Source organism: Convolutriloba macropyga, chromosome 1, assembly GCF_964194025.1.
Source record: "Convolutriloba macropyga chromosome 1, txConMacr16.3, whole genome shotgun sequence".
NCBI classification, from domain to species: Eukaryota; Metazoa; Xenacoelomorpha; order Acoela; family Convolutidae; genus Convolutriloba; species Convolutriloba macropyga.
The window spans coordinates 15,091,229-15,106,194 of NC_134468.1; the positions used below are offsets into that span (position 1 = coordinate 15,091,229).

Genomic DNA, 14,966 nt, shown 5'->3' on the forward strand with positions numbered 1-14,966 from the left:
AGACAGTAATTCGTACTTAGATAGAAACTCCCACAAACGAGAGAAAAAACTAATAAATAATGAGGGCAAACTGTGACGGATGTATGTGAACAGGTACGAATGGTGTAACCATCGATGACATGATCAGGCATTGCAGAGCTGTGACTAATGTCAAGCACCGATTCACGCCTTTCATCGTTGGAGATCTTCCTTTTTCAGCTTATCTTACTCCCAAGGTCAGCTAGTCTGGTTGATGGTAGTCAACGTATTCTTTTTCACGAGTTCAGTTTACATACACGTGAAGGCAATTTTTCAATAGTTGACATTTAATTCAATGTAGCTGGAGCAGCATACCCTTACTGCCCTCATACAAATGTGTGTATTTAAAGTTTTTGCTTGACCGTTTCTGACATCGATCTTTGCATGATCTATATTTCCCTCTCATTCAGAATTTATGAATGCAGCTCTTCTCAAATTGTGGAAGGTTCCTATTAATGTTCAAGTGAAAAGTACGAACAAGTTGCTTTCATTTGTTACACCTAAATCTTATTAGGGATGAATAATATCCTAAAGAAACGCCATTAGACGCCTCTTAGTAAAATTATTTCTCCGCAAGAGATCAGTCGTCCCTCGACCCCTGGCTGATGCATGAAATAATAGAATCAAGCCCCCGACAGTTTTTGTCCGACGATCATCGTTTTTTGTTCTATTGGAATCCAATGTGGGCGGAATAAATTTTCGTGGGGCTTTATTATTGGTATAGGTATAGGAAAGAAAAATTTATCTGCCGAATGACTGCTATCCACCTAATGGCTTCCATTAAATACTGAACACATTTTTTAAAACAAAAATTCCAAACATTTAGACTTGTTTGCTTGAAATTGGAACTATTTTGGCCGGTACTAAGCAATGATTGTTTGTGTCTTATGCTGACCTTGACCCACTGCACCGTTTTTTTTATGATCGACTTTTACGTCTTTGAATTTTGCAGATTTTTAAGCAACTGATCTAAGTGGCGGTGGTTTGCTATTTCAAGTCAAATGAAAAGTGAGCGAACATTGGTTTCATTTTCCTCGTTAATTTTTATTATTCGTATATGTAATAAGTACTATTAACATCATTGAAGCCCCTTTAATTACCCCCGACCCTGCGAGCCAAAACCCCCTGGGATGAAATAGTCTGCAAAACAATCGAGACCCTTACCTGCCGTTCGACAGAAATTCTTTCGGCGTTAGTTCATGATGTTTTTGTTTCTTATTGTCCAGGTAACCACTACATCTGCTCACTCTTGTTGAAAAAACTATTGTTTCGAAGATAAAAACATAAGCCATAATTTGATGAAAGCCATAATAAGTGTCCGTAGTTTTCTCAACATTGATTTTTGACCAAGGGTAAGCTATTTTTAGTGACTTGTGGGTAATTATAGAAAACTTTTGCTCACTGTTAGAAAAACTAACAGTTGTTTTGACATTAAAGTTTCAACTGTTGTCTATCGGGTTTTGAAGGGTATTTCTTTTTTGGTTGCGTTTTTGCAGCTGTTTGTAAAATGTTTTACAGGATTAAATTTTTGGCGTCAGTTTCTGGATCTGAGTGGTTTACAGAATTCTTCGGCTATGGTTTTTTTTCCAAAGCTGTGATCACATATTTCTTTGTTTTTTAATTTGAAACGGGACAAATTAATTAAGCAAGAAGTACTAAGTCGAAGAGCAGTTTTTAAGCTACCCTTGCTAGTATTGCAAGTGCAGAGTGTGCTTAAGTTCCTCATTAGTTTCTGAGATTTCTAATTTTTTCGAGTTGTTTTGTCTTGTTTTCTTTGGCTTTTTGATAAGCGTGTCTTTACGTCAAGCTCGCCATGATTCACGTAGCCTTTGTTCGTTAAGAATTTTATATTGTAACTTTTTCTGTCATGTTTTACTGATCATCGTACAGACCTGCAATTGTAGTGATCTTTTAATTTTATTAGTTAGCTTTTTCGATTTGTTTCACGTTTTTTCTGAGCAGTTATTTTCCTTAGCTCAAAATTTGCTCTTATTTAGCCTTTGTAGTGATTTTTTAGGTTTTGTTCTTTTCGCTGTTCATATGTTTTGTTTTCGGAGGTCGTCGAGATTTTTTTGCAAGCTTGAGGGTTCAATCTGGTGTAGTTTTGGGTAAATACTGTTGGTTTAGAGTGCATTACTATCATGAGCTTCTGTTGGGTAGTTCATTTTCCGTTTTCAACAAAAATTTGAAGTTTGAAGGAGTCAAAAAGATCTTTTGTCAGATGAAATGTTTTGTAGCTTTTGGAGTGATCATTTGTTTTAGAGACAATGATGATATTATTTTTATAAGCATAATTTAACATCATTTTTTGTAAGTTTGAAAGTTTTATTTATTTTTGTCTTTTGCCTGGTGTAGTTTGCCTGTATCTTTTTAACCTTTTTGGTTTACTTTTTTTTGGAGGGGACATTATTGCGTGAGCAATCAAGTTTACATGTTGGATGTTCTTCAACTTTAAAAATTTGTTATTTTGCTTTCTGTAATCAAAGAAATTGGTTAACGAAGTAATATTTTATTAATAGCCGCACAGCGGAAGCTGGGGCTATTATAGGACTTCTCTTGGTTTTTACAATTGAAAGATGAATTGTATTGGGGCCCTGTCTTTTCTTTTAAGATCTGTTCACACATTTTCATGATTTTTGAAGTCAAATTGGAGTAGTAATTTTGGTCACACCGAAACAGGAAGTGGAGCAACAAAGCGAGTGGTTTTGCTTGCGGCGTGAATTTTTTTCACTCTAATTTTAAAGTAGAGGGAGAAAACGGCGTTTGAACAAAGATTCGCTTTCTAGCTATTGGTTTTTTGTTCACATGCAGCAATTTCACTCTGATTTTTACTGTTTTTTTTCAATTTTTTGGATCGGTTTTTTAAATGGTTTTCTCAATCCATTCATATTTCATTCTAGGCCTAGTTTTTTGAACAAAATTTCCATTTCTCGCTGGTGTTTTTTTGTTCACATGGGGCATTTTGACATTGATTTTCAATTTTTTAAAAGTTTTTTTTTTGATTTTTGGGAAATGGCTTTCCCAATGCACTCTAGTCCCTTCTAGGTCTGATCTTTTGTTTAGTCAATGAAAATTCTTTGAATTGTATGTCAGGACTTGTCCTGCTATGTTTTTTCATTTTGTCAAGATTTTTGTTACGACCATATGACGTCACAACCACTTAAAATCTGCTTTTTGTTCAATCGTTCATGCAATTTCAAATGATGTGCGTGTGTGACGTCATTTTTCACTCTTTTTGAGCGAGTTTTTTGTTCATTCCCAAGTTTTTGGTCACGCGTGACTTACCTCGCTCTCAAAAAGGACTTCCTGACTCTGAAAATGACTTTTCTTGACTTTAATTCAAAGAGATAAAGTCAAGTGAGTGCGTACCACTTTTATTGAAGGTTGTATTAGAAGAGTAGCTAACAGAAATAGCAATAACTTAAACAGATTCTTAATTAAAATATAACATCTCAGCATTTAATAAAAAGTTTTTTTTGGTCTGTTTCTTTTACTATCTTCTCGACAATGCAGATCTACTAAGCTCTTGCGGCTATTTTCTGGCAGTCTGACTGCTATGTTATTAATTGTTGGAACACAAATGCGCGTCCTTCAGTAGATGTTTTATAAAAATCAACTGATAGGACTTTTTGATTTTTGGAAAGATTTTTGGAAAAATTTGTGTTTGTGTCAATGTGTTCGGTCCCACCTCGGTAGCTCAAAATAAATCTGTTGCGTTTTAAATGCAGCCTAACTTGTTAGTTTTTGCGATGTACGTCATACTTTTTACTAATGCATGAATTTTGTTGAGCTTTGTTGTGGACGACCTATCTCATTCAAAATTTTGGCCTCCGTGACCTGCTTCAAATGTAGGATGAGTTGTACATGCTTTGTTATTAATATTTTACAGCTCATGGCAATACACTGCCGAAGCCCGAATCCCATCTATTGCAATTTTCAGTTTTGGTTTTTATTTGATCTTCCTATCAGTTATTGTCTGTTCTTTGTGTTTGTAGTGTTTTCTCAGGGTCGCTACTTTCTCTTTCTGTTGCTTTCAATGCAAAATCTTCGTTTCAGAAAGATGGTGTCCTGTTTTTCACCTTTACTCTTTTAACCCCCTATAATTTAATGCTCCGTGTCATTCAACACGGTAATAATTAAATCCCTACATTGTTTCTCCCCGACTTTAAGATTCCTTTAATTAAGGATAATTAGAGATTTCTTTAATCAAGGATAATTAAGTCTAAAAGAATTCGAAAAGTCCTATTAATGGAGATTAAAATTGGGGTGAAATGACTGAGACATGAATAAAACTTTTTTCACCTCACTCATTTCATCCGCATTTTAATCTGTGAATTAGTGACTCATAAATGTCAGGAATTTTAAGCTCAAGACACAATCACTAAAATCCAAATTGAAACCAACCCATTATGTGGTGCCCTCGAAACCCAATTTAATACAAACAGCGTATAAGAGAGAATATGCAAAAAGTTTCAATGCATAAGCCGTCATTTTGATATACCCGCTTTATTCAAAGCGTTTATACAGTTTGACAGCGGATAACATGAACAGCAGTCTCAATTTTATAGCGCCGTCTATAGCGCTCCTAACTTTTTTTACAATTCAACAAATTTGAATTGCTTTGGGGCGCTGTCGTTTCTTTTAAGATCTGTGCACGCATTTTCATGATTTATGAAGTCAAATTGGAGTGGTGATTTTGGTCACGCCGAAACAGGAATTGGAGCGAAGCGAGTGGTTTTGCGGTGTGAATTTTTTTCTCTAGATTTAAAGTAGATTGAGAAAACGGTGTTTGAACAGAAATTTGCTTTCTCGGTAGTGGTTTTTTTGTTCACATGCGGCAATTTCACTGTTTTTTACTGTTTTTCTTTTATTTTTTTGGATCGGATGATTTTCTAAATGGTTTTCACAATCCATTCATAGTTCATTCTAGGCCTAGTTTGTTGTTTGAACCAACAAACTAGGCCTTGTTGTTGTTTGAACCAACAAACTGGGCCTCTTTCTCGCTAGTGTTTTTTGTTCACATGCCGCATTTTTACATTGTTTTTCAGTTTTTTTAAAATTTTTTTAATCTGATTTGATTTGGAATCGGTTTTCCCAATTCACTCATAGTCTGTTTTGGATATAGTTTTTGTTTAGTCAATGAAAATTCTTTGAATTGTGCGTCAGGACTTGTCCTGCTATGTTTTATTTTACTCCGTCGAATAAAAGTTTTTCGTTTTACCTTTGTTCACAGCTTGTTCAACTTTTTGTGTGAAATGTTCTCTAGGATAGTTTCACTCTTCTCTCATTCTGCTGAAAGTGTTTTTAGACAGCAGTTGCTCAGCAAAGCAATTCAAAATGAACAGAGTCAGTATCAAAAAACGAAATCAGAAATAGAAGCTGGATAAACCCATAAAGCCCAATTTTATATGCCCGTTACTCGAACTTTGTTCTTAGTTACCATCTCTAATGCTTATTAGTATTGATACTAGCCTCTGTGTGGTCTCACTACGAAACAGGAGTATGTTCAGCTCCAAAATGACATCAAAGTAGTTCGCACTTTAAAATTGTTTTTACAAAAATTCTTTTTTCACTATTTTCTCTTCTTTCAATCCCAATGTTGGTTATGGCAATCAACGGCGGCCATTTTCCCGCAATCTGCCGGGTATGTTTGCTTATGGACGGAACTTTCCAGTTATCGCCAAAAAACTAAAACATTGTCACCCTTACATATATATTGTATTGCTCCTGATTGTTTGTATGCTCTCCTTTCGAACTAAACAGAAAAAAGTACAGGCAATTATTTGATGTCGTACCAACTATTGCTCTAGATTATATATGATGTTTTGCTAGATTTTGAACTTGGTCCTTGTAATTCCTTTTGAAAATGCCATGCAGAATCAATATCTGTCTGCTATTTCGCACTAATCCAAAATTTTGTTCTGAAATTAGGAGATTTAGATCAAGAAAATGTAGATGGCTTTAAAATAGGCCACTTTTGTTTTTATTATCAATCAAATTAAATAAATCCGCTGTGTGTTCGCTGTTGAACCGTCCTCGCATATTCCCCCGATTAATATCTTGAATCAGATATCTTCCAAATGTCCCAAAAAATCTGGGAGAGGCAGCCAATGAGGGAAATGCAAGACCAACCAATGCTCCTGGTGAGCGCTGTAGAAGACAGGCCTTGTTCAGTTAATCTCACCTTTGATTTTGCGAACTTTTGATTACTTCGCAAAAAGAATGCGGTACAAAAGCAAAGTTTCTTCAATGCCCCAGCTGGACGAGCGTGCACCAAGAAAAGGTATCAAAGCTATAAAGGAAGGAATCAGAACTTAATGGAGTTTTAAATGGACAAAACTGATATTCAGCTCCTCAGCTATTGACCATTTATCATACTTTGAATTTGTTTTTTGTGCTGTTTCGATATCCATCTTAATTTTTTTATGTTGGCGCTCTCACGGAGTTACCTCGAAGCCTCATATCGTGACTTGTTAGATAGTTTTATCCAGGCCATTAACCCAATTATGGAACCCCTAATTCGGAACAATTTTGCAACATTTAGATATAGAAATTGCACAGTTAATCTGCTGCTAAGTTAGTCAGTTTTTTTTTCATTGAATTTGCGTTCAAACGCACGCTTCGATTTAGTTTTGATTTTTTCATTTGAATATTACCAGCTTGCTCGTCTTCTAGACTAAGACAGCTCTTTAACTTTTCAATTAAGATCAGAGTGAAACAAAAGAATGTAACACGTTGTTTTTTTCTAGATCAGTGGTGTAAGTCTAATAAATAGTCCCGTCGTTATTTTGTTTCAAAAAACGCAATCTGTATAGGGCTGCACTCGTGAGGTTGTAGTTTTGAGTGTCCCTTGAACCTTAGCTTTGCTAATTGTTCATTTGGACGACGGAAAAGATAGGTTTCAGTGTCAGACTGATATCGGGGTTAAATGACTCAGGAGTGACTGTATACGGTGTTCAATTATAGGGGATTAATTAAAGTGGGTTGAAACGAAGTAGAACCCAAAAAGTTTACTAAATCTCATGCAGCAACAGTTCTCATAATTTTCATTTACAACCTTTAAAGAATAGATTTTAGAAGCGTTTTTAATTCTATTGTGAACATCGGGCAAAAGGATATGCACAGAAATGCGATTGCACATTAAGATTAGTTAATATTTTTAATTCGAAGTTTAGTAAATTGTATTTCGACGCATCAATGATATAGATTATTGGAGTTTGATAAAAAATTTCTAGAAGGTAAGTGTGGCTTTAGAGCTTTTTAATTTCGTTTGTTCAAATCTTTCAAATGGAGCTGAAAACATATAAATTTGATCGAGCCGAATGAGGAATTTGATTGAAATAGTAAATAATCTCGAATGTAAAAAATTTTATTAGACGCAGTTAGCCTATCAACGGCTGTTATTTAGGCGCTCTCCTTTTATAAAATTCAGAAAATTTGAATCGATTTTTGTGGGGCGCTGTCTTTTTAGGACTCGAAGAGTATTGGTGGAGCGTCTTTTTTATTTGATAATTTTTTGGAGTGTATTTAAAACAAGATGTAAAAATTATTGCCGCACGTAGAAATTATGTGTTTTGGTCAGACGACTGAACGAATTGAAGTGCAGAGAGAAGTGAGTGGCTTTCTGTTTATGTTGTGTTTTGAGAGTGAGTGAAAGAAATAGGTGTGTAAAAATTGGCGCTAAGCTAGATATATTTTTTGATGTCGTGCGGCTTCTTTGAAGATGTTTTTTTTTATTAACTCAAGTTTTTTTCATTGAAAGTTGTTTCTATCAATTATCTATCCAGTTGTAGTGTGTTTGTAAGCTTTTCTGACAATCTTAAGCAAATATTATGTTTTTAGATTCAATTTTCATCTATTTTTACCATTTTGCGTTGTTCTAAGTTTTAAGCAGTTTCTGTGTTCTTATTCAGTTTTTATAGTATTTCGGAAGTTCTGTGAATGAAATTATTTGTTCTAGCAGTTTAAGTGATCTTTGATTAAATTTTATTTGAGTTAATATTTTTGCAGAAAATTGAGTACATTTGAACACATTGTTATCAATTTTGTCTGTTGTTCGAGTTTTTTTGTCTATTTCTTCCAATTACGTGCTTCTCGAGGTAGTGTTTTTTGATCAATTTTTGTTTCGGGGCTATTCTATAGGAGTTGCTGCTGGTATGACACGTGAAAGGTAGGCATGGCAGTTTTCACTAAAATTAAAATATTTTTCAGGTTTTTTGTTCTTTGCATATTTTTGTTGTTGTTTAATGTTTCTCCGACAAATGTTGGGTGGGTGATTGCTCTACCAAAAGATGAAATTGAAAATGTTATACTTTGAGAATTTGCAGTTTGGTGTTTTGTAGATTATTTCACAGAGAATTTGTTTCGATTCCTTTCCTTTTCCTCTGTTTTCTTTTGATGATCCGATTTTTTAGATTGTCTCTCAAATGGTTATATTTTGATGCAAATTGCTTCTATTACAAGCTCTTACTAATTTTAGCCAATAAGTTTTTGAATTGGCTGCTAAAAGTAAATTTTTATCAGACGCTATATTAATTTTTGTCAGTTTGATTTCATGTTATTTTTTTCTTTTGGTTGAAAAATTTTAATTATTTAAATTGTTCAATAAGGCAGTGAGGATAGTCAATTTTCGAGTTCGAGTCGTTTTCGGAGTTCATCCGGTTATGTTTTTTAAGATCTGTTCACACTTTTTGATGATTTTTGAAGTCAAACTGATGATTTTGGTCACGTCGAAACAAGTGGAGCGAAAAAGCGAGTGGTTTCAAAGTAGAGTTTAAAAGAATACGGTGTTTGAACCTAAATTCGATTTGTTGCTAGTGAATTTTTGTTCACCTGTCGCATTGTGACATTGATATTTACCGTTTTTCGAGTTTTTGATCTGTTTTCTTAACTGTTTTCTTACTCCATTCTTAGTCCATTCTAGCTCTATTTTTTAGTTTGGTCGATAAAAATTTATTGAATTATGTTTTTTATTCGCGTTACCTTTTGATAACGTTTTACATGAGTCACGATTTTTACGGTTGGATCGTGAGTTACCTCACTTAATGTTTCAACTGAATGGATTTTAAATTCTTTCAGGCATTGATTTACGCAATGTAGTGAATACGGTCAAAGTCAAAAGAGCAAATCAAGAGAAACAGGATAAACCGATAAAACCCATTAAATCATTGTGCACTGGATTATCAAAGTCCACTGGAGCGATTCGTAGCTGACATTCGTATTAAGTTTAATCGCTTTCAGTTTAGAAGCTGAATTAGGTTGTTTTAGAATATAATGGAAACTGCACACCGAATTAGAACACTTTTTGAAACTTAAGAAAAAATTATATCAATTTCTATCCCTTCTTTTTCTGTATCAATCCCGATGTGCGTCAACGGCGGCTTTTTTGTCGGCTATGTTTGGTTTTGGTGTTTCGAGAAATCATTCGGTCAATTGAAAGTCATATTTAGAAAGCGTTTGCTATTTTGAACTGTTATCAATTGCTCTCAAACCAAGGTTGCAGCAATTGTCTTAACGCTGCTGCTCTTTTTATGCTAGTTTGCGTCCAACCAATTTGACTTGTCAATACACTTTCTGTCCCTTTGCTTCAAGAGTCTTGTGTGATCTAATTTGTTCTTTTCAGAATTTTGAGAAGCTGAACAGCAAACGAGAATAAATACTTCAGTTTTCGTAAATCTGCCTGTTAAGTTCGTCTGAAAAGATCGTCTTTTGAAGTTGGCAGTATTTAAAATCGAGCTTGCATTTTGTGCTCCATAGACACAGTGGATATTCATGGGGTGAAGGTGGAACAGCTCATTCTGTTTTGTTATGTGATTGCTGTTACATGCAGAAGTTCCATGAAAATGTCCTTATGTTTGTCCGTAATTCGCTTTCGCTCATAAAATTAGGACCACCGTTGACTTTATTTCTTCACTCTTTTTAGAAACCATTCGTTTCTGAGGACAATCTAAAAGGAAAGACATCTTTTGTTTTGCTGAAAAGGTTATTTTCCAGGAACTACTTCAATTTTTTCGAGACTGTCCTTGAGCTCCGAAAGTTGACTTGATTTCAAAATTTAGCTATAGTAAGAAATGTAGATATTTGACAGTATTAATATGCTAGGTGTGCGATAATCAACTCTGGTTTGATTCCGCACATGTGAGACTGCACCTAGCACTTGGTTAGAAGCTTGTAAAAATTAACTGTGCCCCCCCCCCCGCACCTGTCACACTCTCGTCACTCTCCTCCAACTTGTGACTAGGCCCCCTTCTCGTCCAGCCCTCCCCACCCTACCCTCCATCGCTTGACCCCCCCCCCGCCCCACACACACACAAACACACACTCCTCTCACCCTCTTTAAACCCCAGCTAGCTGCTACCGAAACCAACCGCTCGCCGGTCGTTTGAGAGAAATTCTCCCGGCGTAAGTCGGTTACGTTTTGGTATTTGTTGATTCTATTATTCATTCTGCAAGATTCCTGTAGTCGTTTCCAGTATCCAGCTGATTGTTTTAATGCTAACATTTAAAGCATTTTTTTTCAATCATAACTTACTGAGCGATACGTGATATAAAGAATTGCTCCCCGCGCGAGGGCAATTTGTCCTATGCTTGTTGGATATGTAACGTGTGATTTCGGACTCACACAGAGACCAATAATTTTCCCAAGGAATGACCCAATCCGTTGATACCGATTATGATGAAGGATTAAAATCGAAAAGATCGAGATTAGTTTGAAAAGCCCCTACACAACTGTTTTATTAGGCTTTTCAAAGTTTCCGCCAAACAAAGGCTTATTGGTTTCAGTACTGAAATCCAAATTCTTCATCTGAATAATTTTCAAGTCCGATTAAATTCAATGTTTAATGGCCGAGATAATTACAATTTTTGATCGACATTGTCAACCTTCAGAAAACATGGAACGAGCAGAGCGGTTGTTGCTGAACCACAGTTTTTTTAATTTAGATTTTAAATTCTTCTGCGTTTTCATTGTCCTCCTCGTCTCGTTTTCTTTACTAATGTCAGTTTTTAATAGCTGCGATAGGTGAGCGCTGCTATTATTGGCCTTCTGTATTTTACGAACCAAGGTCAGTGCTGCTTTTCTGTCAGTTGTTTTGGACTTACATCACTGAGAAAAATGACAATATCTAATTTAATTGAGGACAGTGTCAATGGCGTGATAGCCGAGAGGTAAGGTGTGTGTGATTCACACGCCAATGATTGAGAGATCAATCCCCTGCCTCCGTGAAGCTGTCTGTGTGAGGATGAGCTCTTACTTAACCATAGCTTCAGGTTCACCATAGCCTAACCAATGTTGGCTGCAATGATGGTACCATGTCAAAGTTTCAGACGCAAAAAAAAAGTGGCCATAGTCATCAAAAAAGAGCAATGCTGCTCATAAACAGAACAGTCTGAAATGTGGGGAATAATAAGAAAAAGGGCAGCTGAGAACAGGCTACTGTAGGCCTAATGCTGTTCCGCTGCGATAACGCAGGAACAAATTATTACTATTATTATTATGTTTAAAAGGTAGAAAATGTATTTCAGATTCGGTCTATGTATATTTTCTGTTTGTCGGAATTCACAGGTTGGCGTAAGTTTTTAAGGCAGTGAATTAAGGTTTTTGAGGTAGGACAAAACTTAGGCTTGTTTCCGGAGTATTCTGGCTATGTTTTTAATTGCTCTTGAACGAAGTTCATAACAATTATTGTAAACGTGTTGGTCTTTTCTTCTGCAAATTTTTCGTTTGACCATTTTGCGCTTTTCTTCTAGAACATTCGTTGGCAAGATTGACCATATGAGGTGGACCATATGAGGTGACGCTCACTTCAAATCGGCTTTTGTTCATTCGTGCCATTTTTCACTGAATTGCGTGCCGGAAGTAAATTTTACATTTTGTTGAATTGATCGTTTTTGTTCATTCACATTAATATTTTTTTTATCACACGCGACTTACCTTACTCTCAAATGGCTTTTCATCTCTCATAATGATTTTTGCTAACTTTAATTAGAGCAATTGCGAATATTTTGATCTAATTGAAGTTAAGGCAGCTTTACTTAAAAGCTAGGTTTAATTCAATTACAGAAATCGCAATCATTTGTACAATAGCTTTTTAAAAAACCTATGTCTTCATTTGTTTTATGAGACTTGAAGTCTATGAAGCTATCTTCGGGCAATCTGCCAGCTGCTATTCTGAAAATTTTTTGGTGACTTCGAAACTGAAATTTTAAGTGACTACCGCTCAACAACCTAATTTTTCTCGAATAATTGAAAATCATTTGTGTGACTTACTACTTCTTTATCGTGAAAAAAAAACGTACTGCAGCTTATTTCTGGATACAGATTATAAAAGAACGTCATAGTGCACTTATTATAATCCAAGTTTTTGTAGATTTAAATTGCGTGAAGGTTACGTATGAAACATATAGTCGGTCTAGTGCATATCAATATTTTATTTTCTCTTTCGTCAGTTTTCTGGTTCCTCTAAGTATTATTTTTTGCGCATATTCTTCGTCACTACCTATTGTGTGCAATTTCTGTTACAATCTTTTGAAAATCATATAAGTTAACGATTGCACTACAATGTTTAATTGCTCTCAAACGAAGTTCATAGCAAGTAAATTAGTCCTGTCGGTCTTTTTTATGCGATTTTTCGCTTGACCGATGTTTCGCCTGACTCTTTTGTCTTTTCGTCCTCAAAAACGGCATAAACGGGTAGCGCCCAGCGGGCATTAGGTGCTCTTAGAGCCTTTCAGCTCTTTCAGCTCAAACTTTTGGTGACCTATACTTATGGTGTGAAGGGCGGTTCTTAGAGGTTGAAGACCCCTCCACTGTTGACCCCTCCCCCCACTATTTCCCCCACCGCACGCGTTGTTGCCCCCCGTGGCTACTGATGAACAACCTATCGCTGAAAACACGCAATTTTATACTAATTTTAACAATTTTTTTCAAGCTTTTTGAAAATGTTTGCCATTTTTTGAGTTCTTTCAGCCATAGGTGTCCAGGAAACTCCTTTTGGCTTTTATAATAGGTTACTGCACAGTTTCGGTAATGGAATGGTTTCAACATTTTGACATCACGAATTTTAGCTGTTTTTCACTAGACGTGAATTTTTTTGACATTTATTTTTCCTTATTCAGTTCTTTCCAGACCCCGGGGCCAGAAAACATATAAAAGGTTTGATAATACGTTACTGACAAATTTTTTTTGGCCTTGGAGTAGTTTTTCAACTTTTTAATGACAGAAATTTTTGCAATTTTTTTTCATAACTTGCTTTTTTCAATTTTGAAAATAGGGTTTGAAAATTGGATACTGTATGGCTTCTAGATGTAATGGAATATCTGGCGAGATTTTAAAATCACAAATTTTAGCATTTTTTGACAATTTTGCCTATTTTTTTATTTGACGTTTAAAGTCATTATTCAGGTTTTTTGAGCCTCAAGGATCAGAAAACCTCCGTTAGTGTTTGATAATAAGTTACTGGAAAGTTTTTGTTGGTCATGGATTATTTTCCAACTTTTTAGTATCACAAGTTTTTAAAAAATTTCTTAAACTTTGCAATATTTTTGAAATTTTTTGTCATTTTTTAAATGTCTGTAGCCTCAAGAGCAACGGAAGTTCCTCTAAGGTTTGACAATATTTTACTGCGTAGTTTATAGTTGTAATGGAATGTTTTTCAAGATTTTAATATTGCGAATTTAAACAATTTTTTGAAATAGTTGCAATTTTTTCATATTTTTGAATTTTTTCGTCACCAGGGACCCTGGGACCTCCAGGGTTTGAAAATAAGCTACTGCATAGTTTCTAGAGTTGATATAATGGTGATCAATATTTTTTATGACTCCAATTTTTGTAATTTTTGGATAAAATTTCAAATTTCCGGAAAATTTTTGTTCCAAGTGTATGGATCTTTATGAGCCAGTGAAACTTTTTCAGGCTTGAGAAGGGATACTGTATAGTCTCTTGAGACCATGAAATGATTCTTAAATATTAATATCTTGAAGTTTGGCAAAGTTTTGTTAACATTTGCAATTGTTTCCAAAATTTTTAATTATTTTTCGTCCTTTTCTGAGTTTAACGACCATTACTGGCCAACGAAACTTTTTCAGTCTTAGAGATGGGTTACTTGACAGAACTTCCGAGACAGAAAATGGTTTTGAACTTTTTTACTGCGAAGTTGAAAACTTCCTTTTTTTAATTTTGCCTTTTCAAATTTTCTATATGATTTATTTACTAAGAAGGCTAGAAAACTAGAAGTTGCAGATTCGAATCCCATCATGGAAAATATGCCTATCTCACTTTCTCTCTCTGTCGGTTAGGGTTTCTTACCTTCCCTTTCACGTTTTATCTCTCTATCTCACACTCACACTATCTCTCTCTCTTCGTTGATGCCGCACTTCAGCTGCTGTTATGTGGCGTAATGTCATCATCTCTGATCCTCATTAACAATGAGTTATAGTAGAAATGTTTTTATCATAATTGATTCGACAGGCACTTTTTTGGAAATCCCTGTTAATTCCTTTCGAAAGCAATTTATAGCAAATATAGTAATCCTGTTTGTCCCTTTTATGAATTTTTTCACCTGGCCGATTTTTCATCTGACCCATTTGACCTTTGTCTTCAGAAATGGGATAGAGGTAGCGCGCAATTTGAATTAAATTCTCTTAGAGCCGTTTATCCGACTAGTCTTCAAGTATGCGATAAACAGAAATTGTTTTGGAGACTTATACTTATTGTGTGAAGGGCGGTTTTTAGAATTTAATCACACACCCCCACCCAACCATCACCCCCACATTAGTCACCCAATCCACTTTTGCACCCTCACCACGTTGCTCCCCCGCTGCGCTCAACTTACGCCCCTTAAATTAACCTAAAGCTAGCCTCACTAAACCGTGGCTAGCTACTGACGAAGCCAACCGCTCGCCGGTCGTTAGAGAGCATTTCGTCCGACTATAGTCGGTTATGTTTTTAT

At 35.4% G+C, this 14,966-nt stretch overlaps 2 protein-coding genes across 4 annotated transcripts in view; one reads left to right on the plus strand and one right to left on the minus strand.

Annotated features, from left to right (window-relative positions):
* LOC142335397 (carbohydrate sulfotransferase 3-like) overlaps positions 1–14,966 on the minus strand; it is a 72,885-nt gene that overhangs the window by 29,152 nt on the left and 28,767 nt on the right. The gene's annotated exons all lie outside the window — the stretch shown is intronic.
* LOC142335380 (uncharacterized) overlaps positions 1–14,966 on the plus strand; it is a 41,229-nt gene that overhangs the window by 3,264 nt on the left and 22,999 nt on the right. For both annotated transcript variants that reach the window (XM_075383845.1, XM_075383854.1), the window contains exon 3: positions 94–215. In XM_075383845.1, coding sequence (XP_075239960.1) covers positions 94–215 — 122 coding nt within the window. The remainder of the gene's footprint in view (positions 1–93; positions 216–14,966) is intronic.